Source organism: Centroberyx affinis, unplaced genomic scaffold (assembly GCF_046629955.1).
Source record: "Centroberyx affinis isolate AG114_WGS23_722 - 3 ecotype Tasmania unplaced genomic scaffold, CSIRO-AGI_Caff_v1 ptg001373l_1, whole genome shotgun sequence".
NCBI classification, from domain to species: domain Eukaryota; kingdom Metazoa; phylum Chordata; class Actinopteri; order Beryciformes; family Berycidae; genus Centroberyx; species Centroberyx affinis.
This window is the reverse complement of record NW_027279859.1, coordinates 1-20,199: the sequence shown is the minus strand read 5'-3', so window position 1 is coordinate 20,199 and position 20,199 is coordinate 1. Positions and strand designations below refer to the sequence as shown.

The following is a 20,199-nucleotide window of genomic DNA, read 5'->3' as shown; positions in this document are numbered from 1 at the left end:
TGAAGGCTCTAAAGACCATCATACTGTACTACAGATCATGTAAATAAGAAGTATAAGACACCAGGGGAATATACTGACTTGTTTCACTGTGGAGGCAGCGGGTAGGGATAAAGCTTGGTGTGATTTAAAAAAAAAAAAAAAAAAAAAAAAAACATAGGCTAAATTTGAGTATTTCTATAGACAAATGTGTAGTCTGTTTCCAGGAACACCTAATGTGTTTTGCAATACAGAGATCGAACATGACTGAATCACCTTTGTAGAAAAATAAGCAAAAGAACATGCATTTATTTATTTAAGTAGACTATTTTTTTCAAGTTACACCCTATTTTCAACACCCGTGGCTGAAAGAATGAAGACAGCGCAATTCATTGTCTATGTGGCTCTCAAACTCTGCTGGGCCTGTGTGACCAATGAAAACAATTCATGACAAAGTTGAAGAAGGGGTATAGCCTGTTCAACACGAGACTGTGCAACACCCATATGAGATGCCAGTGATTAAACCAGTGACTCACAATATGTTTTCGTTTGATTGTGGATAATGGCTCATTTATTGACACAAACACTTGACAAGTTAATCTCCCACAATAGCTCCTTTATCCCCACGTGCTCTTTGCTTCTTTTAGCCTCGGCCGTCTAAACTCGCTGTTAAAGCCAAGGTATTCATTAACACTAGGTGTATCCCGATCATGGTCTACTTGTCCTGTTTATTTTCTCCATGTTCAGCCCCGCCCTGCAGACGCGCTGATATCACGCAGTTGCGTAATTTGACAAGCCAGCGCAAAATAGAGAGAATGAACGCTTGACAGCTGCCCGAGTGGCTCGTACAGTTTGTTTCCATACAAGAAAATACCTATGCTCAGTTTATTTTCTAAAGATTTCGGGTAGCTAGACAGTACCTCTGCTTTTATGGCCGCTGTGTTAAGGAATAATGTTTGGGTCGCTCCGGGGCAGGACGCGCCGTCTCTCAGTAAAGCCGCACCACTGACAGCCGACGGGCTGAGAGGTGAAGATCATGGACAAGTGCTCTGCAACACGAGGGATGCGATCACGTTAACTTCTTCCTTTCACGATTACAATTTGGTAGGGGATTGCATTATTTTTTCCCGAGATAGAATATGTGCCAAAGCATCACTGTGTCGTCGTGGCATGTAATTTACTGATAACCTCCTCACAAATAGAGATCTGTCGTAGAGAGATGGCATATTGATAGAGCTGATCAGGACAGGCATGTTGTCTGAATGGATGTAGCCCTAATATTAGAGGCGTGATGCTTCGGTATAATAAACATGGCCACTGTCCCATCAGTGGCCGAAATTGTGAGCTTTGGATGTCTGAGCTGATGCTGACCTTCCGTTTACTGAACAAGCTGGCAGGAGACTGTGTGTGCCCAGGCAAAACTGGAATAGGCTTAATCGTATGCAGTGCGTGGCTGGGATATGAAACGTTGCACCCGTTCCCGAAACTTGGGAGGAAGATGCATTGCGCTGCAGAGCAACTGGATGTTCTAATTTCAGCCATGGATTTCCATACAGCTTAGGCAGGAGCGCTTCAGAAGGGCGGCTGCTTGTAAAAGCGAGGGAGGCAGGGGAGGGGAGAAGTTCTTTGATGTGGTAGTATTTACACAAGTACAGCTTCAGGCCCCATTTACCCCCCCCCTAAAAAAAAAAAAATGATGGTCACCAGCTAGATATGTTTTGTTGTTTTGTTAAGTCGTACGATGCTTCAGCATCAGTGGAGACTGGTGAGCAATTCTGGTCATGGTTTTGCATTAGTCAGCTGGTCTTTTTTTGGGCCCTGGGATGAATGGTTTTACGGGAGAGGTGGGAATGTAACATAAGGCCACTGGGGAGTTCAGTGTCCATGATAAATGTTTCACTGCTGACTATAAACATGGTCACCTTTCTCGTGTCACAATATCAAGTGTAAAAGGAAGAAATATGCCTGGATTGGGATATTTCAGGAACCCATGTGGGAGCCTGACTCAATTATAGTAAAGTGGATATGCTTTTCATGATGATCAAATCTATTTTTGTAATGTCCTTGCATTTGGATTGCCACACATAACTGTAGAACTCCACGATTGACCTGCTAATTATGATCTCTCTTACTTTTCAGGGTAAATCAGAGATGGACAGCTACCTGTCTCCTCATCCACAGGGGGTCGTAGACTCCAAGAGGTTGTGCAGGGACAGCGCTCTAATGCTGGAGCCCTCTTTCACTGAGGATCTGGGTTCCCCTTACAGTGTCAACATGAGCCTGCTCCTTCCTGATGTCACGTACCTGCACCCCGGTCTCTGCAGGCCTATGAGACCCATCAAGACAGAACCTCTGTCTCACTCCCTGATCCACCCCGCTTGTCAGGGCAACGGAGTACCACCAACAGTCCCAGAGTACCCGGGTGTTTTTAGTGCAGCAGACGCAACTAGCGGTAACTTTTTCATCAAACAGGAAATGCCCTCTGTGGACTTTCAGGATGTTCCCCTGTTTCAGCTTTTGAACTGTGACCTGGAGCAGCTCGTCCATGGATCACAAGTGAACTCCGACCTGCGCGGCGGCGTCCCCATGGCTCCGTTAAGTCTTCCGCTTGGGAGTGTCCATCTAGGCCCAGTGCAGAATTCTGTTAAACCCGTAAGCGGTCCACAGAATGATGTTTATCCGTTTACGCCACGCTTAAGCCATCAGCAGAGGCCGACCTATCTGCCACCTTCTCCGCCCAACTCTGAGCCCGCGAGTCCAGACAGGGGGAAAGAGCTACTTCACAATCTCTCCCCGCCTCCCTCCTACGAAGCCAGCATCGCCTCCAAATTGACTTTTCAGACCCATAATGTCAGTCCAGGCCAGACTTCCAGTCTAGCGCCAATCCAAAGCCCAGATCTGGCTCCTGACCTGAATTCCAATGTTGGATTAGTCCAGAGCTCAGGTCTTGGGCCTGTCCAGAGTTCAAGCCTAACTCCAGTCCAGACCGCGGGACCAGTTCAGACGACGTTGGGTGTCGGCCCACTGTCCCCGGTGTTGGCCCAGTCAGCTTCACTCAAGTATAACCGTAGGAATAATCCTGACCTGGAGAGACGGCGGATTCACCACTGTGACGTCCCAGGTGAATCTACTGTATAATCAATGCAGCACAGTAACAGTAGAGTTGAATTCATATTTCTTCAGCACTAGCAAGCTGAAATGTAAAGGGAAGGTGTTCATATTTTAAGAAATCTCCAGCTACATCATCAAGTATACAGTTTATTGCCCTTAATGACCTTAAGTTCCCTTCTACTTCTTTAGGATGCAAGAAAGTATACACCAAGTCTTCTCATTTAAAAGCCCATCTACGGACCCACACAGGTAAAAGCCATCCCTATTAACCCAATGTAAAAGGGTGTTATTGAGACTCACCTCTTATTTTGGGGTGAGTTTGTTGTGTTGCCAGGCAGAAGAATGCACTTGGCATGCAGATGCATTCTGGCCGCTGACAGACCTGGCCCACATCTCGCATGCTGTCAAATCATATAACCCCTGTAGCTCTCATGAAGGGGGCAAAGGGAAAGACAAGAAACACTATGATTTATGGCTCGCAGTTGAAGTACATGTTGAAGTGCACTGCCAGCTTCCTCACTATATATCAAAATCAGTTGGAATGGTTGAGGTATGAAGGGAATATTCAGTAGTGTGGAATAATGTTATTATTACATCTGAGAGGGGAAACACAGTCTTATCTGAAGACTGTGTTATCTGCGCTGTGTGTGCCGTGGCTTCATTTTGTTTGTATGTTGTGTTGCAGGAGAGAAGCCGTACCAGTGCTCCTGGGAGGGGTGTGAGTGGCGCTTTGCTCGTTCTGACGAGCTGACTCGCCATTTCAGGAAACACACCGGGGCCAAGCCTTTCCAGTGTGGCGTGTGTAACCGCTGTTTCTCCCGCTCCGACCACCTGGCCCTGCACATGAAGAGGCACCAGAGCTAGAAACCCCCCTGCCGTAATTCAAGTTAATCAGTAACCAGTTTTTTTCATTGCGATATGAAATAATTTGACAAAGAGCTGGCACTTAAATATCAGAAATCAAACAAACAGAACACTGTGGATTAGACCACTCACTCCCAAGTGGAGATATTCTTAGCAGTGCTGGCCCACAAATAATAGTTGTTGTTTCTTTTATTTTAAAAAGATCAAATGTTGCCTTTGTCTTGTTTTGTTTTCAGATGTGTGCCCCAGTGTTGGGGGCAATTTTTCAGGAAATCATCAAAAATCATCAGTCAAATTGTAATAATGAAAAAATATTGAATGTTTCTAAGGTATATTTTCATTATATTTTTATTTTAACTTCCTTTGCAGCGAATAACATTAAATAATATATTAAGTCATTATCTGCAATAAGGTCATGAACAAATGCCAATCTCTTATTTTCAAGGTTTCTTTTCTGTACAGATCATATCAATAATGCATCATCGGGGCATTTATATAATTCATTTAATTGCATAAGCAAATAGTCATGAGTACAGAAGTGGATAAATTATTGTTGTTACGAATTGTAAGGTCAAGTGATATGTTGTTATGGCCAATAGGCCAAAGGAATCATGAGATATTATGTGTGTAATATAAGGAGTAGGTAATATAGCAAGTAGTTAAAGTTATACTGGAACGAGTTGTGGATTTCCTCAAAGATTGCAGATTCTGAAGAATAAATATAGTTGAATAAATAGTTTACACAGTTTGCGAGCTTGTGGGCCATGTGGTCAGCTCAATAAATACAGCATGACACTAACACTGCCAGGGTTCAGCTCCCACCGAGGACAACTCTACCCAAAGAAAAACAAAATGTAGTCTCTCATGGCACTGGAAGAGATCGGTATGAGATAATGGGACTGAGATATTATTTGTGTCTATAATCACGTTCATTGTGACTGCCTTATGGCTACTCGTCAGTACATTCTATGTCTTTATAAATGCCCTCATAATGTAACATAGATATGGCCATTACAGAAAGAGTTTCCATTTCTTTCAGGCAGGTGCACAGATAATTCCAAATGGCGTTTTAAGCACCTGCCTGATTGTCCTCTAAAGCAATTTCATGACCCCCATGAACACTCAATATGCACGTTTTTGGCATCAATGGAAAAATAACATTCTTTAGAATTTCAGTTTACTTTAATTTGATGAAGAGAGCAATTACTGAAGCTCTTGGCATTGAACTCCCTCACATATCTTCACCTAGTCTTGCCTAAAATATAGACTAATCCGTGTCCTCTAGGAGCTTCAACAACAAAACACTTGTCATTTTAAAGCTGGTATGAGAGGAGAAGTGATAGTTACTGCTGAAACATAATTGTACAAAGGTCTTGAGTACGAGACTCCCATATCGTGTTTTTCTAAAGATGCATTTCAATAAGATGTTAGACGTATCCCCGTTCCCCTGTTGTGAAAGTTATTACGATTGACAGTTTGTACCATAGAAATCGTGACTCATCTTGAGAATGTTGTGGTTTCAAATTCATGCATTGGGTCCCAGCATTAGGTAGATTGTTCTGCTCATGACAGGGATACAACAGCATGGGACAGATGAGTTGACTTCACAAGTGGTTTCAGAGCGGTGTACATGCAAACATTATGGGACTTGCCTCTCTTTGGACTGAGCACCTGCCCCTCCGTAGGTCTGTGCATGCTTTTGGTTTCTTTGAATACTGTACGAGAACGATATCCATTTATTCTTACACCTTTTCAAAGTGCCTTTTCATGTTTTCTTCATGAATGAAAAACAAAGCTGCCCTTTTGGGCCATTTTGTTTTATCGGGTACTCTACACTGCAAAAATGATACTGGATGTTTGCTGCCCTTTCTTGGCTTTAATATTTCCGAAATACAGCAATTTCTGGGTGTTGTAAGAAAATATTTCTATTTATGACCAAATTCCTTTATAATTTGAGTCTGTATGAGTATAATTATTTAAAGTTCCTATAATTTGTTAAGATGTATATATTTTGTATCTGCTGTTTAAGCATAGGATCCACTGATTGTATTTGGGTGTACTAAGATTTCAAACGTTCTATTTTAAACTGCAGAGACTGTTTCATTATTATTTTTTTTAGGCAGAGTCTAAGAAGGATCAAATTATAACAATATTGTTACAGTCTACACTGTCCTCAGTTACGGCTCAGTGTAGAATGTGCCAGTGAATTATTGCAATACTTTTTTAAAAGATATATATACTCATAATAATTTCACATTGTTGACAACACATGTAAAGTGTTACATTATTTTGTGTCGTAGCTTGAGAACATAAAAATGTAGCCTAAATCAATAATATGTGGTAATACAGCCATCTGGCCATCCGAGTGAAATTCCAAATAAAAGTTTTGTGTTGAATATTTATTTTTGAATGTCTGATTCATAAAATATTGTTTTGTTGCTCTGAGAAGGTTTTTTTTGCATGGTATTTTTTTTGCATTTTGCGTCTTTTTTCACTTTTTTTTTAAATACAACATTCAGATAACTGTGGAAGACTGCGATTCAAATGTGCTGCTGCAGCAGGGATTCTTCTGTTTGACACGGTTTCTTCAACATAATATAGATCTGCTCATCTACACTTTTACAGCATTTCCATTTCTGTCCTCATCGCCAGACACCTCTTCCATTTCTGATTGTGAATGGATTAAATGTAATTGTTAACTGACTGTAAAAGACAGCCGAGGTGGTATTGATGTTGATCGAGGATATCAGTATTTACATGGAAAACAGATTGTGCGTTTGCAGTTATTTATGCTTTACAACTTCTGCACATCATGAAAAGTTTTTTTGTGCCCTACAGTTCTGACATTGCTAACAGAAGCACTAAAGAACTGGGTTAAAAGAGTAGCAAGCTGGCAAATACTAGGTGGAATAAACTTGTACAGAAATAGCAGGTAGGATAAATGGATTTAGGCAAGGATGTAGACAAAGGCTCGAGAGTTCAGCCAGTGAATATCAATGATAATATCGTGAGTAAAGACAGAGAGTTGAAGTTATACTTGAAAATGTAGATATATTCCCTCTCAAGTAAGCAGATTCTGAATTATAAATACTAGATGAGCAGGAGAAGAGAACAAGAGAAGAGAAGAGAAGAGAAGAGAAGAGAAGAGAAGAGAAGAGAAGAGAAGAGAAGAGAAGAGAAGAGAATCTGGAGCTTCTCGGATGGAATGTGTGTGAGAGTTGACAGCCATAGATAGTTTTGCTGTTTCAGCTTGATATAAATTAAAAACCGATCCACAAAAGCCATTCCTTTATCAGATGTCCTGGTGTTACCTCACCCTTGCAGTTGTTTTTGGAAGTTATTTTCCACTCTGTCTTACTATTTGGGTCCAGTGTTTGCAAAAGAGTTCACCATTGGCACAGCTGTTCTTGTTGGCTTTTCTAGAGCGCTCAATTAAAACAGACCAACATTTCTTCTTTTTTGCATTGCTCTGGAAAAGTGTCAGTGAAATGAGTCATAGAGGAAGAACTGACAATAGGGTGCCAAGATGTGCCTGCTATACCAACCAGGGAAGGTGTTTCAGCTTGTCCTAAGACCGGGCAAAGTTCCTTGTGGGAATTGTAAAGGTTGTTGTTGGATCGCTGTTACTTGCTATTATGTTCCTTTGGATTGGGCTCTGCTTGTACAGCACAGACTGTACTCAGGAGTTTTCATGTGAGTGATGAATCACGCATGCGATATACACTAAAAACGCTTTGCGGAGTGGGAATTGAACCCTTGTTTTTGTGATCATCTGAATCCTTTACCAGTTGACAGACACATTCATCCAGATCCGGTTATAGTGCAGCACCGTACAGAATGTGCTGGACGCATGCAGGAGGGAAATCCTTTAAAGTGCGCCTTATTCTCAGAAATGATGTTCACTACACGCTGTGTTAAAACATGCCAGTTCCTAGAATTACATTCTCTGTTGGTACCAGGTAGTAACAACAAAGGATGGAGCTTAAACAGCTTGCTCTATTGATCACATCTTCATTTTGGACTTTTGATACTTAAGTGTGCGTAATGCTAAATATGTGTGTGTGTGGGTGTGTGTGTGTGTGTGTGTGTGTGTGTGTGTGTGTGTGTGTGAGAGAGAGAGAAGATTTTAAGGTCTCAAACATTTTTTCTGGTATTGAAATGAGCTTCTTGTGGGCCTGTGGTGTAAGTCCAGGATGTTTTCTTGTCCCTGTAGTAATCAGATGCACTCTGGAAGCTGTGCACAACTAAATGTAGCTATCATTTGAAATGGCTTCCCTAATACTAAGATTAGGTTTCTGAATGCCAGGGAATGTGAGTACAGTACTCAGATGTCTAAGTGACATCAAAACCACATACCATCCACATCAGTCATACATAGCAACTAGCTTCATACCAGCGTGTTACATACAAAATGCAACTTTATTAACCTTCATGCCTCCATTCATATTAATATACATGTATATGTTTGAACTTATTTTAATTTCACAGCTCCATCCATATGAAAAATACAGAGAAAAAGGCAAAACACTGACTGGATACTTAAACAACTCTCGGAAAAAAGAAAAACAACAGAGAAGGACGCCTGTTCTTGAACGTTTGAAAAATATTAGGATTAAAAATTTCTTTTGCAGACGCGTAGAATCTCCCTTTTGAAGCAATGCTGAGCAATATCACAATTTTTACGGTAAGAGTGAAAAGATCTGAATATATTTACAATACACTCACTTTACATAAATACAGGAACAACGATTACTGTACGTAATATCAGCAAACTTGAAACATAGGCATTGGCTTCACTACTTAAAAATTCAAAAGCAGGAAAAGAAACGCAGATGTTACACAGAAAGTAAATAGATATTGAACTGATAGAGAAGTGTAAGATCAGTATTCATTCACAAAGGAGCCACTCTACAGCTGGAATCCAGGCCACAGTATATTCAGTAGAAGATTCCTCATTATCTTCAATGGAATTACTGTGTTGAATCTGAAACATCAAGAGGCCTTCATAACTCAGTTTTGTTCCCCTAAGAGGGAGTGACTTATTGCAAGCAAAGTAATAATGGTCGGTATAAACAGCCTGTGAAAATGTTATGGGAGGATGCTGCATCTGAAACAATGGCATAAGGCTCAGTGCGAAAAGAAAGTTAAACATTAGAGGTCAGATTTGCATAATGGTGTCTGTGCTTTTCCAAAATTCATGGTTTCTCATCTGAAATTTATTAATTTGAGCACACATGCTGAAATCGAAACACTGCACAGAGCAGTTGATATTACAAGTTTGTGATATGAGGCACTATTAATTGTTATTGCATAACTTTGACCCTGGTTACCGTTACAAAATTATGCTTTAAAACGACGAAAGAGATGCTGGAGGGAAATACAATACACCCTGTCCTGTAGACACACTCATCGCCATCTTCAAGTCAAATTGAATTGTTAAAAAAATGTTGGATTAAGGCATGCAAAGTCATATACTGAATACAAGAGTACATGGATTGTTGATATGTGCTTGATCAATATAATTTCTTGTCCAGGTATGGCAAAGTAGCAACACAGGGAATCGAGTACCTTGATATGATCAATGTATATAAATTATTTGTTGTTTATAGCAAACACTGGTTCAGCCTTGGGAAAGAATGATTTAAACATGAACTTAGTTAACCACAACCCAAAAGAAGCAAACTGTTACATAACATCACATATGATAATTTACAGGATGAATACCATTAGCCCCATTTCACTGTATATCAAATTAGATAAATTACAGTCTCTGAAAAAGACTTTACATGTATAAATGTATTTCCTGCATCTACTAATCAAAAGCCCTATTTTTCCAATGTATATACAGCCTGTAGAACTTGGTAATAAGTTTTATCTTCACTATCACATATATTACAACATTTTGAAAAGATCCTTTTTACAGAAAAGAGTTATATGCAATGACGAAGTGCCCCTCAATCATAAAATGTTTTTACACAGTATATGGATGATAAAATATGACAATGATTATTTGTGTATAAATTGACATCTGAAATAAAATAATTTGAAAATCATACTAATAAACAAACAAGGTGCTGATATGCTTTTGCCAAAATGATAATACAACTGGGCATAATGACATGTGCACAAATAATATACATAAATATGACAACATACATTACCATTCTTCATTATATCAAAGGGGAGTCGCATACATTGGGTGCATGTGTGGAACCGACTTCCTGGATTTGGCTACTTAACTGAAAGTGAGGACGTTGTATTCAAGTGTGCGTGTGTGTGTGTTCTGGGTGTGTGTGTGTGTATGTGTGTGTGGGCGTATGGTTTCCAAGGTGCTATTATCAAAAAGGTTACCATTTTCATTTACTGGCCTTAGTCCAAAAACTGCATTTAGCAGCACTATCGCATTATATGGGTTGGTCTGGTACTCCGGGTTTATGTCTGCAGCTCTTACACAGCATCGGGTGTTTAACAGGAGAGCACAAGACATACTTGTCAAATGTCTGTTATTAAGACCATAAAACTGAACATTTATGTTAATTTTTTGATTCATGTTTAGTGATTTTCTTAGCAAGATAAGAGCATGATAAGTATTCCTATCTGGCAATAACTGATATGAAACTATTACCAAATTTTCTAAAATGTCCTGTAAGTGCATAAGCACGTATGGAAGTATTTCTGTTTATATGTGTGTATGCATTTATGTATGTATGCATGTATGTGTGATTCCTCTACATTACAGCATTTTATTATAACCAAATCTCAGATAAATCAGATAGTAATCTTAACAAGTATCTGATCTGAGGTGACAACATTTCAAGTGACTTTTTTTTGTAGATGAGACCAACAAAATAATTATAAGATGATTTGGAGTAACTCCCTATCTAAGGCTGTGCTGCTTTCAGGTGCAAAGTAGACAGAAGCATCAGACTAGAGACTTGTGCTGGAGCTACGAACCAATCAGTAACAGAGGGAATGGCGGTGTAGAGTAAGGAGGTGGCACGACAAGAAACTTGTCCACAATGGCCGGCCCTCATTGACATCAGCACACAGAACAAAGAGGAGGGCGGTCTACCTTCCCATCACCTTGTTCAGAATGTATTGCTCTTCTGTATTGTACATCAGAAACCACACTATCCCTGTAACACTGCAGCCGGGCTCAATGTCAGCTTCAGTCAATGCTGTTGTACACGACCACAACGCACATTCCTACCACTGTCAAAACCAGCTGAGAAAATAGAGCTTAACAATAAAGCAGATAGAATGGGAAAGAATGAAAGCATGAGTCTGTAAGGTGCCTCTATGTTTTTTCACATCCTGGATATGTTCACTGATTGTTTCAAAGTTCATTGTACATGAAGGGTTGATTTTTCTGAGTTAAACATAATCAAAGCAGGCATAAAAAAAAAAGCAAGATACAATAAACAAAAAGTTGTCATACTGAAATTATATTTACCCTATAAGATTGCACTTTACTGATTGCTAATCACAGCACAAAATGCACCAAAGATTTTTTTTTTTCAAAGAAAATGCTTTCAAGAGGCTCAACATAAAGGATAGCATTGATGAGATCTGGGGGTCTATCCAACCCTGTGAGTGGACCACAAATGACACGTTTCTCTGCTGGTGTGATGGTACGCATGTCCAGTTTTCATTGTTTGAAATAAAACAAATCGAATATAAGAAGCAGGCCTACATCTTGTTTTATGAGTGGATGTGTTTATGCGTGGAGGTTGCTGATGCTCTATTCTGGTTGTGGCTATACGATTCAATCTCATCTGTTGATGTGCTGGCCTTGGGATAGGTGAAATTCCAGCCTTCTTTTAGCCTCTATATCACTGGCTTACCAGGTGAACTTCCATATACCAGCAGGTTCCAGCAGGCGAAGAAAACCATCCATGATGAGATGGCGCCCTCTGCTGGTCATGATTCAGACTCACAGGGAGGCAGCGCTCTGGCAGGGAACGGTGCAACAACACTAGTTGCCAACAAAACTAGGCCCAAGTCCTTTTCCTGTGGTCCAATCCAGGCCTCAGTTTTGCCTGGTTCAAAAGAGCGCACACACAGCAAATCCATTCCATACACCGGGGTCTTTCACATTATGAATGCCTGAAAAGCAGCCATTTGAACAATAATCAAAAGAAAGATACCAAGAAGAAACAGTTGCGATTGCATTTTTTTTTGTCCAAATGAAGAGTACGAGTTCATCTTAAAAGTCTAAGTGAAACATTTACGAACAGTGCTGTAAAAGACAGATCTCCATTATACTCCAAACAACAACGACAATAAAAGATCCTGCCGTCTGTTCCTTCCAACCCAATGCGGATCCAGAAGCGACCCTGTTTTGTGCTCGACAAGCTCTGTGCACCTCTTCCTCTTCTCTCATTGCGACAGATGAGAGTGTGTGTGTGTGTGTGCGTCCAGGCCAGCTGAACCACATTCAGAGGGAGACCCCGCTCCCCCGGCTGCCTGTGTATATGTGTGTCTATTCCATCCATGCGTTCGATATCTCTCTCTTTCTCTCTCTCTCTCTCTCTCGTTCTCTCTCTCCCTCTCCATCTGGCTCAAACCAGCATGTGTCTCCGCCGGTGCAGGGCCAAGTGGTCAGACCTGGAGAAGCTGCGGTCGCAGTCTGCACACTTGAAGGGTTTGACCCCCGTGTGTTTCCTGTAATGCCGTGTCAGCTCGTCGGAGCGGGCAAACTTCCACGTGCAGCCGTCCCAGGTGCATTTGTATGGCTTTTCCCCTGCAGAGGAACACACAAAACACAGCACACGCTCAGCAGCTTGTAGATCGCATTTCTTATTCATGTTAACCTTTGATACTTTGTGATTGAGTATCCCTGTTGCCATGAATAAACCAGTTAACTGTCCACAGGTAGAACAGTCTGCCCCCTAAAAAGGATGAAAAGGTTCATCCACCAGATACCCCCTCCCTCTTTGAATGAGCAATAGCAGGTTGCTTTGAAATACACAGGGAAGAAAAGATGATCCCAGTAGTAATAGGTGTGATCTTCTTGGCACGCCTCACAAATTAATACATATTACAGGTAATTATACTTTTCTAGGTTGACATCCAAATGTACCCATAACGCTGTGCGAGTCTGAGAAAGCAGTAAGTTGTTTACATGCCCGGTTAAACCGGTTGATCAGAGAAAGCCAGGCATCTTAACCAGGTTTCTCATGATCAGAGAACAAGCCAGGACTTGAGTCTGGTCTCAGTCTTTCCAGAGTCCGGACACTTTTTTTTTATATCTTGGACTTGTCATGGTCTCGGCCACTATCGGATGTTGACTTTTTCCTTCCTATCTAAAAATATTTAAAAATGGGTGATTTTATTTTATTTGGTTTATTGTAAATTTATAATATTTGCATTTTAAGGGAGAAACTCTTAAACACCTGTACGTAAAGGTCCTCAAAAATCTGTCCACTGATTCAACTGATTCAATTCAAGTCAATTCCTATGCATTGATTAGTTGGATGTTGAAGGGTGTAGTACAGCCCACACTTGCAGGTGGATCTACATCTATGTTCATCCTTGTGTACAGAGAACACCATTTATTGCCTATTTTGGTTTTGGTTTTTGAATAGGACTTGATTTGCTGTGGTCTCAGTCTTGACTTGGTCTCGACCACCTTTGGATCTGATTGTGGTCTTGATTCAAACTCGACTGGGCCAGGTCTTGGAAGTGACTCAGACTCGACTAAGGTGGTCTTGACTGCAGCCTAAGCTGACCTGGCTTACATTTACATATGTCGACCCAAAACTGGGTTACTTACAGGAGTAACAGGATCAAGAGCAGAATTCTCTGAGCATGTAAACATAGGCAGTGTTGTACAACCTGATCAGGTTGTAGAATTAAATCACAGCATGCAAACATCCAAACTCAGACCTACTGACCTGTATGCGTCCTCCGGTGTGCTTTTAGATGGGAGCTCTTGGTGTACACCTTATTGCAGCCTTCAAAGTCACACCTGTGGATCCGTCTCTTTTTGGAGTCTGGAGACTCCGACCTCCTGGGGCGCCGTATGCTGTCAATACTGAACGGGGACATGGAACTGCAAAAGGAGAATAAGAATCAAAATGAAAACATCATTTGGTTGTGAAGGTGACTTTGTCCCACTGTCATAAAAATATCTGAAATAAAGAAAGAACTAAGAAGAGGTGACAGTGAATGGACAATTACCATGTTAGTCAAAGGTTGCAGAGACACTGTGCTGCCAGTAGATGGCGGTGCAACACTGCATTACAGTCTAACTACAGTTGGTCTGGGGAAGCGGATGAGGCAAGAGGATCGCTATTCTTATCGCTCCCATACTTTCATCAATCACAGGCAGAAAGTGTCGTATTTCTCAATGTAGTTCGATGAAGTTAATGACTGCTGAGTTATTTGTATCATCAATAAAATTTGGCATGACATTTCCTCTCCAATAAGTAATCAATATCACCGTACATTATACAATTTGTCACTGGTTACAGGGAAGCCCTGTAGGAAAGTGGTTGTGTGTGTGAGTGTGAGTGTGCGCGTGCATGTGTGTATGTGTGTGTGTGTGTGTGCGCGCGCATGTGTGTATGTGTGTGTGTGTGCACGTGTGCCTCTGCATGAATGTGTGAAAAGACAGTATTGATATGGCTCTGGAGAGTTTGTGACTGTATTAAACTGTGATATCCGATTTGTGGTAAATCTTCTCATCTTGGTTGTGCATCACTTGCTCTCTAAATGTAATGCTGTTGCAAACACAAACACATGCACACGTGCCTGCATTCACATAGAGACACAGACAAACACACACACACACAGAAAAAGCAAAGGAGGAAGGAAACGAGGGTGGAGTAAGGGGGTTGGGGTAGATGGTCAATAATCCATGTCTCATCATTAGTGACTGTCATCTAGAAATCACTGAACATACAAATGCACACGCAGCAAATGAGCAAGCAAGAGGAAAATAGAGTAGAGATGGAAAGCGAGTACATCTCTGTTTACTAGCAGTGTAGAGGAGGGAGGAGCAATATCTGTGGGACATGTTTAAGGGGCTCTGTGAAGGGTGGTGGAGAGTGGCTGTTTTCCTTCCAGGGAGTCTCTGCTGTGGATATTGAGAAACAGGTAAGGGATGGAGGGGGGCGAGGGGCAGGAGGGAGAGAGAGGAACGGCCGCGGCTGTGTGAGAGGGATTTGAAAGAGGAGCAGGCGTTGCCAGACAGGCCCTCCAGTGAACTGTCTCCACCACACACAGCCCACTTCCTGTCTCTCTGCTGCAGCGAAGCACGCTTTCTCAGGCGCGCGCCCGGTCGCACACGCACGCACACACTCACTCACTCACACACACACATCCTGTATACACAAATACACAGAAATACAGAAAAACGCACACATATATACAGATCACCTGTTGCTCTTGGCTTCCTGCCAATCTGAAGCTGTACAGGAAATGAGCGCATGGGTCAGATATGAAGTGAACTCCAACTCCCCTCTCTCTCTCTCTCTCACTCTCTCTCTGTTTCTCTCTCTCTCTCTCTCTCTCTCTCTCTCTCTCCCTCTCTCTCTCTCTCTCTCTAAGTTTAGAAAATATCACACAGCGGCACGATGTCAAAACTGAAGCTTTAGACAAAGAAGTGTATTCATAAAGCTGAAGGAAAATGGCAAGGTTTCATCCGAAATGAATGATGAGATTACTGGGCCATCTAATAATCTAACAGTCTGAGAAGGATAGACTAGAGTGAGTCTAAGGTATGTGTGTGTGTGTGTGTGTGTGTGTGTGCGTTCAGGGGAGTGAAGAGGAGAGGTAGGATTTACAGTGGAAACACTCTGAGCGCAGACATCCAGCAGAAGAGGCGGATGTTTACACTCTGACTTCATCCATGAAGTGATTCCATGATTATGATATAATTTACGAAGGTCTGAATAAGACAGCTTCTAAAACAAAGGAAGAACAACGGCTCCTGATTCATCATAAATTAATCCACTCAATATGATACGTTTGCTTTTTCTCTATTGCTGATAATTCCATTACTATTTCAGCCTAAAAGCCCGGCAACAGATTTTTGCGTTTATCAATTTTGGGTATGCATAGAAATTTCAAAAGGTGTGACATTCTAATGTATAATGAGTAATCTCCCATCCTTACTGAAATACAGATCTTTTGCACCGGTGTTTACAAACAACACAAAGGTAAACAGCTGGAGCTTCAAAATCCATTTATCTTATAAGATAAGATAAGATGAAATTTGAATGATCCCCGCGGGGAAATTAGGTCAAGTAATAGGATTCGGTAGAGAAAAAAGACAAAAAGAATATACTCGCAAAAGCAATAAGCAATAAAGATAGTAAAATGAATAAAACCAATAAAGCAATAGAGCAATAAAAGCAATACATTAGAATAATTCTCAAGTTATATATACATAAGCAGCCTATGATTTCAACACATGTTAAGTAGACTGGAGTGCGTAGTATGGGGAAAGAGTACAGATTCTTACATATATGGATTTACTTATACTTGTCACTTACAGGTGTTGCTACTGTAGCAGTCTCGATTGCTTACTTAAATATATACATATGTGCTATACATACATATAAATATATACATATGTGCTATACATACATATAAATATATACTGTACATATGTGCTATATAAGCTTGTATAAACATGATGTTAGAAAAATGTTATGTTCATGGGTCAAATTGTCAGTCCTTTTATCATGAGCTCAGTTGAATAATCAATTGATTCGACAATGAATAATGTCTTAAAAGCACAGAACACAGAAAGTCACTAGTGGGGTGTATTTGTCAGCATAAGTGTCAGCATAAGTCCTGCCCCAGATTGGGTCTTTAACACTGAGGCTCCAGCTATATGAATAGTAGCTGTTGTGTGAGAACTGATGCGGTGGTCTTTCTCATGTGAGCCCAGGGGCAACTACACGCTACCTTGAACCCTGCGTCACCCTGGCATCCCGGCTGTGTGAATGTGTCTGTTTGTGTCTCCCAAAGCAGCAGAAAGAAATAGGAAGTACAGCTGAGAGGGATTTCAAACAGAGTTGACCTCTGTTTTGGTTCCTTTGTTTCCCCTTTTTCTCTCCTCATCCGCTGTCCATGAGAGAGCGAGAGAGAGAGAGAGAGAGAGAGAGAGGGAGAGAGAGTGTGTGTGTGTGTGTGTGTCACCTGTAACAGGGGTTTTCCGCAGGACAAACACTGTACTGTACATTCTTCTAACTTCTCATAGGAAATGGGGTCACAACAACAGACCGTTTCAACACAGCAACAACACTGCAAGTTTCTTATCTTCCACCAAATAGTGGAATTATCAAGAAAACAGGAAAGAGAAAGAGTGTGGAGAAAGAGTGTGTGTGTGTGTGTGTGTGTGTGTGTGTGTGCGTGCGTGCGTGTGTGTGTGTGTGTGCGTGTGTGCACTGGAAGAGTGCCCATCGGGCATTCCTGTACCTGGGTGAGGATACTCCCCCCCCCCCCCCCCCCCCCCTCGCGTCACCCCCCTCTCCCTCCACCTGCTCTGCTCCATGGCCCCCAGGTCCTTGGGGACCAGCCAGACTTCAGCATAGACCCCCCCACCACCCAATACACACACACACACACACACACACACACACACACTCTCCCTCTCTCTCTCTCTGTCCTCTTGCTCACTCTTGCTCCCTCCTTCATTCGCTCTCTCCCACAATAGCCCATCCACTGGTCCCCAGGGAAACGCATGAATATGGAGGAGGCTGCCCAAGAAGCACATGACATACACTCTCTCTCTCTCTGTCTCTCCCTCTCTCTCTCTCCCTCCATTTCACTCATTTATTTATGTGTGGATAACCTGGATTGGAAGCTGCAGGCACTCCCACCCTCCGCCCATACAATTCACTGACAGCAGTACGCCTAATGCTACTTGGACTGCTTGTGTAAATGCGGACAACAAAGTACATAAACCTGTTCTTTCTAAGCAAACAATGGATATTGTTAGATGAAGGAATATAGGAATACAGTGCAGGATCGATATGTGTTTCACTGTAGCGCCAGCGGCTTCTGTTCCGGTGCAAATGTCCATAGAGCGCATGTGTTGTGTCAATACAGAATGCGCATTCTTCCTTTGTGTGGCCAAACCAGCATGTAACTCAAGAAGACTACAGACTGCTTTGTTTTTCACAGACAAACATGCAAGTCTGTGTTCCTGTTGACAATGGCTGACCTCCTTCTGCAACCAGCTGTTCCGTCCACTGTGCAGAAACACGTGCATGCATACAGTACACGCATACACACACACACCACGGATTAATACATACGGACATGCACGCATACTTTCTCACGCGCACACAGCCACACACGGTCACACACGCACAGGTGCACACACAGCGCGGCTTCCACACAGCACAGTCTGCACTTTGCACACAGAGAAGTGAGTGTGTGGGCAGGCCCTGGCAGGGCATTGCTAAGCCTGGCTGGTGATTTATCTCCATAGTGAAAGCTTGGGCAGTGAAAGGTTGGGTCCTGCAACCTCTGTTCTCCTCTGACCACCCAGTGCCCACGTGTGGCACTCAGGGGCACGCCTGTCCTTTCAATAACCTGCACCGAAACCTGAGTCTCCAGTGTGTACGTGTGTGTGTGTGTGTGTGTGTGTGTGTGTGTGTGTGTGTGTGTGTGTGCCTTCCCTGAACCACGGCAACCTCTGCTTCTACGTTCAACAAGCACATCTCAAATACTGTAGTTCTTACCACAGTGTGTTGCAAAATGCCACCACGCCGGACACTCAATACCATTTTATTCTATTACAGTAGGTGTTCACACACATCAGTAGCGCATAAACAAACAATACGCTTCTACACGATTTCAGCTGAACCGTAACCACCCACCAGCCACTCAGGGGCCGCCCCCGTCACTAGCCGTCCGGCCCAGCCTTGTTACTGCTAGTACATCATTAGCAGGAGTCTCACACACAACCAGAGTCCTGGAATAGTTTCCTAGCTGTTAGTCTAAATATCAGTCCTGTGGGCATTAACTTGAGTCTGGCCAGGCTGCTAGTTATGACTGTTCTGGGTTTATGGGCAGCAGGGAGCAGGGCAGGGCCGAGCCAAACGCTTCTCTCCAGAGTTTCTGCGTCTAATCGGGATAGTGTGAGCTGTCGTCCGCTGGAGAAGGAAGCTCACAGTCTCTTCACTCAACACAGATGGACCGGCACCGCAGGAGTTGTGGTGTCGGCAGAGCAGCCAGGGCATAAAGTATGTTTGAGCCATATGCACTCCGGCACACAGATGCACACCCCACATAGATACATCCAAATGTGCGAGAGCGGTTGCAAACACGCGCACATATGCATAATTGTACCGTACATTTTAATCATGTAGCTGATGCTCTCATCCAGGGTGACTTATAATGAGTGCAACAGTAGAATAAGCTCAAATTTACCAAAAGCAACCAACAGTAAGGAGTGTAAGGTCAGAGCCACAGTGCCCACACAGTATTCCTGTGGCCATAGAATGATCCTGTACGAACGGTGTTGGGGGTAACGCTTTACTCTGTAACACATTAGAGTACACAGATTGCTTTTTTGTGGAAGAAGTAACTTAATACGCAAGTTTGTCATTTCATGAATCAGTTATTAATTACTTTCTCAAACTTGCATTTGATTGCTTTTCTTGTCTTTTCTTTTCTTTTCAAATGGTTACATTTTTAGTTAGTGCAAATTAAAAGGAAAACAACACAATGTTATTAAAAGCCGACTATGCAGTTGGATTCCATGCAGTGGAGGCTTGTAGGCTCCGACTAGCTTTCAGAAATGGACACACAATAAACTCAGAGCTTGGAAATATAAGCATTACTTTGAACTGATCGACGAGAAGGATAAGAACATTATTGTTCACTGTAAGCTTGCCTTTCACTATCATGCTGAAGATCTGAAGACCAGACATGATCAGTTAAGGCTTCCTCTGTGATCCTACTAGTTTACTGCATATCAGTGGTACCCAAATAAATGAAAGCTACCTTGCCTTTCAGAGGTTGATGCTTTCTTTAGATAACAGAGATTGTTAGTGATGATTTCTATACAATGAGAGTGAGGACATCACCAGAAGACATCTTTTAAAGGCATGTTTTTTTAACTTGAATAAAAAATAATAATAATAATAATATAATTTTAAACTAACTTAGCATAGTAACTAGTTACTATTTAGGGCAAGTAATAAAGTAAAGTAACTAGTTAGTATCACTTTACCCAATACTTTGTATGAATAGAAAGTAAGAGCTAAGGAAAGAGATAGAAGG

General features: G+C 41.9%; 2 protein-coding genes across 2 annotated transcripts; one reads left to right on the top strand and one right to left on the bottom strand.

The window, feature by feature from the left end:
* The first annotated feature begins 791 nt into the window (after positions 1-791).
* Positions 792-6,324, top strand: klf5b (Kruppel like factor 5b). The gene is made up of 4 exons (XM_071525975.1): positions 792-1,080; positions 2,116-3,097; positions 3,277-3,336; positions 3,773-6,324. Exons 1-4 carry the CDS (start codon positions 907-909, stop codon positions 3,949-3,951), a joined length of 1,395 nt encoding a protein of 464 aa, XP_071382076.1. The 5' UTR covers positions 792-906; the 3' UTR covers positions 3,952-6,324.
* A 2,047-nt stretch (positions 6,325-8,371) lies between these two features.
* On the bottom strand, positions 8,372-14,021 carry LOC139649550 (Krueppel-like factor 12). Its single transcript, XM_071525976.1, has 2 exons — positions 13,848-14,021; positions 8,372-12,694 (listed from the first exon to the last, which is right to left on the bottom strand). Exons 1-2 carry the CDS (start codon positions 13,999-14,001, stop codon positions 12,513-12,515), a joined length of 336 nt encoding a protein of 111 aa, XP_071382077.1. The 5' UTR covers positions 14,002-14,021; the 3' UTR covers positions 8,372-12,512.
* Between the last annotated feature and the right edge of the window lie 6,178 nt (positions 14,022-20,199).

What these genes read in the sequence shown, in the direction of transcription:
- klf5b (XM_071525975.1), top strand. Translation starts at nt 907, where the DNA reads ATGGCCGCTGTGTTAAGGAATAATGTTTGGGTCGCTCCGGGGCAGGAC. An exon ending in CCTTTCACGATTACAATTTG is followed by an intron (nt 1,081 to 2,115) that starts GTAGGGGATTGC and finishes CTTACTTTTCAG; the next exon opens with GGTAAATCAGAGATGGACAG. An exon ending in TCACCACTGTGACGTCCCAG is followed by an intron (nt 3,098 to 3,276) that starts GTGAATCTACTG and finishes CTACTTCTTTAG; the next exon opens with GATGCAAGAAAGTATACACC.
- LOC139649550 (XM_071525976.1), bottom strand. Translation starts at nt 14,001, where the DNA reads ATGTCCCCGTTCAGTATTGACAGCATACGGCGCCCCAGGAGGTCGGAG. An exon ending in ACACCGGAGGACGCATACAG is followed by an intron (nt 12,695 to 13,847) that starts GTCAGTAGGTCT and finishes GTTCCTCTGCAG; the next exon opens with GGGAAAAGCCATACAAATGC.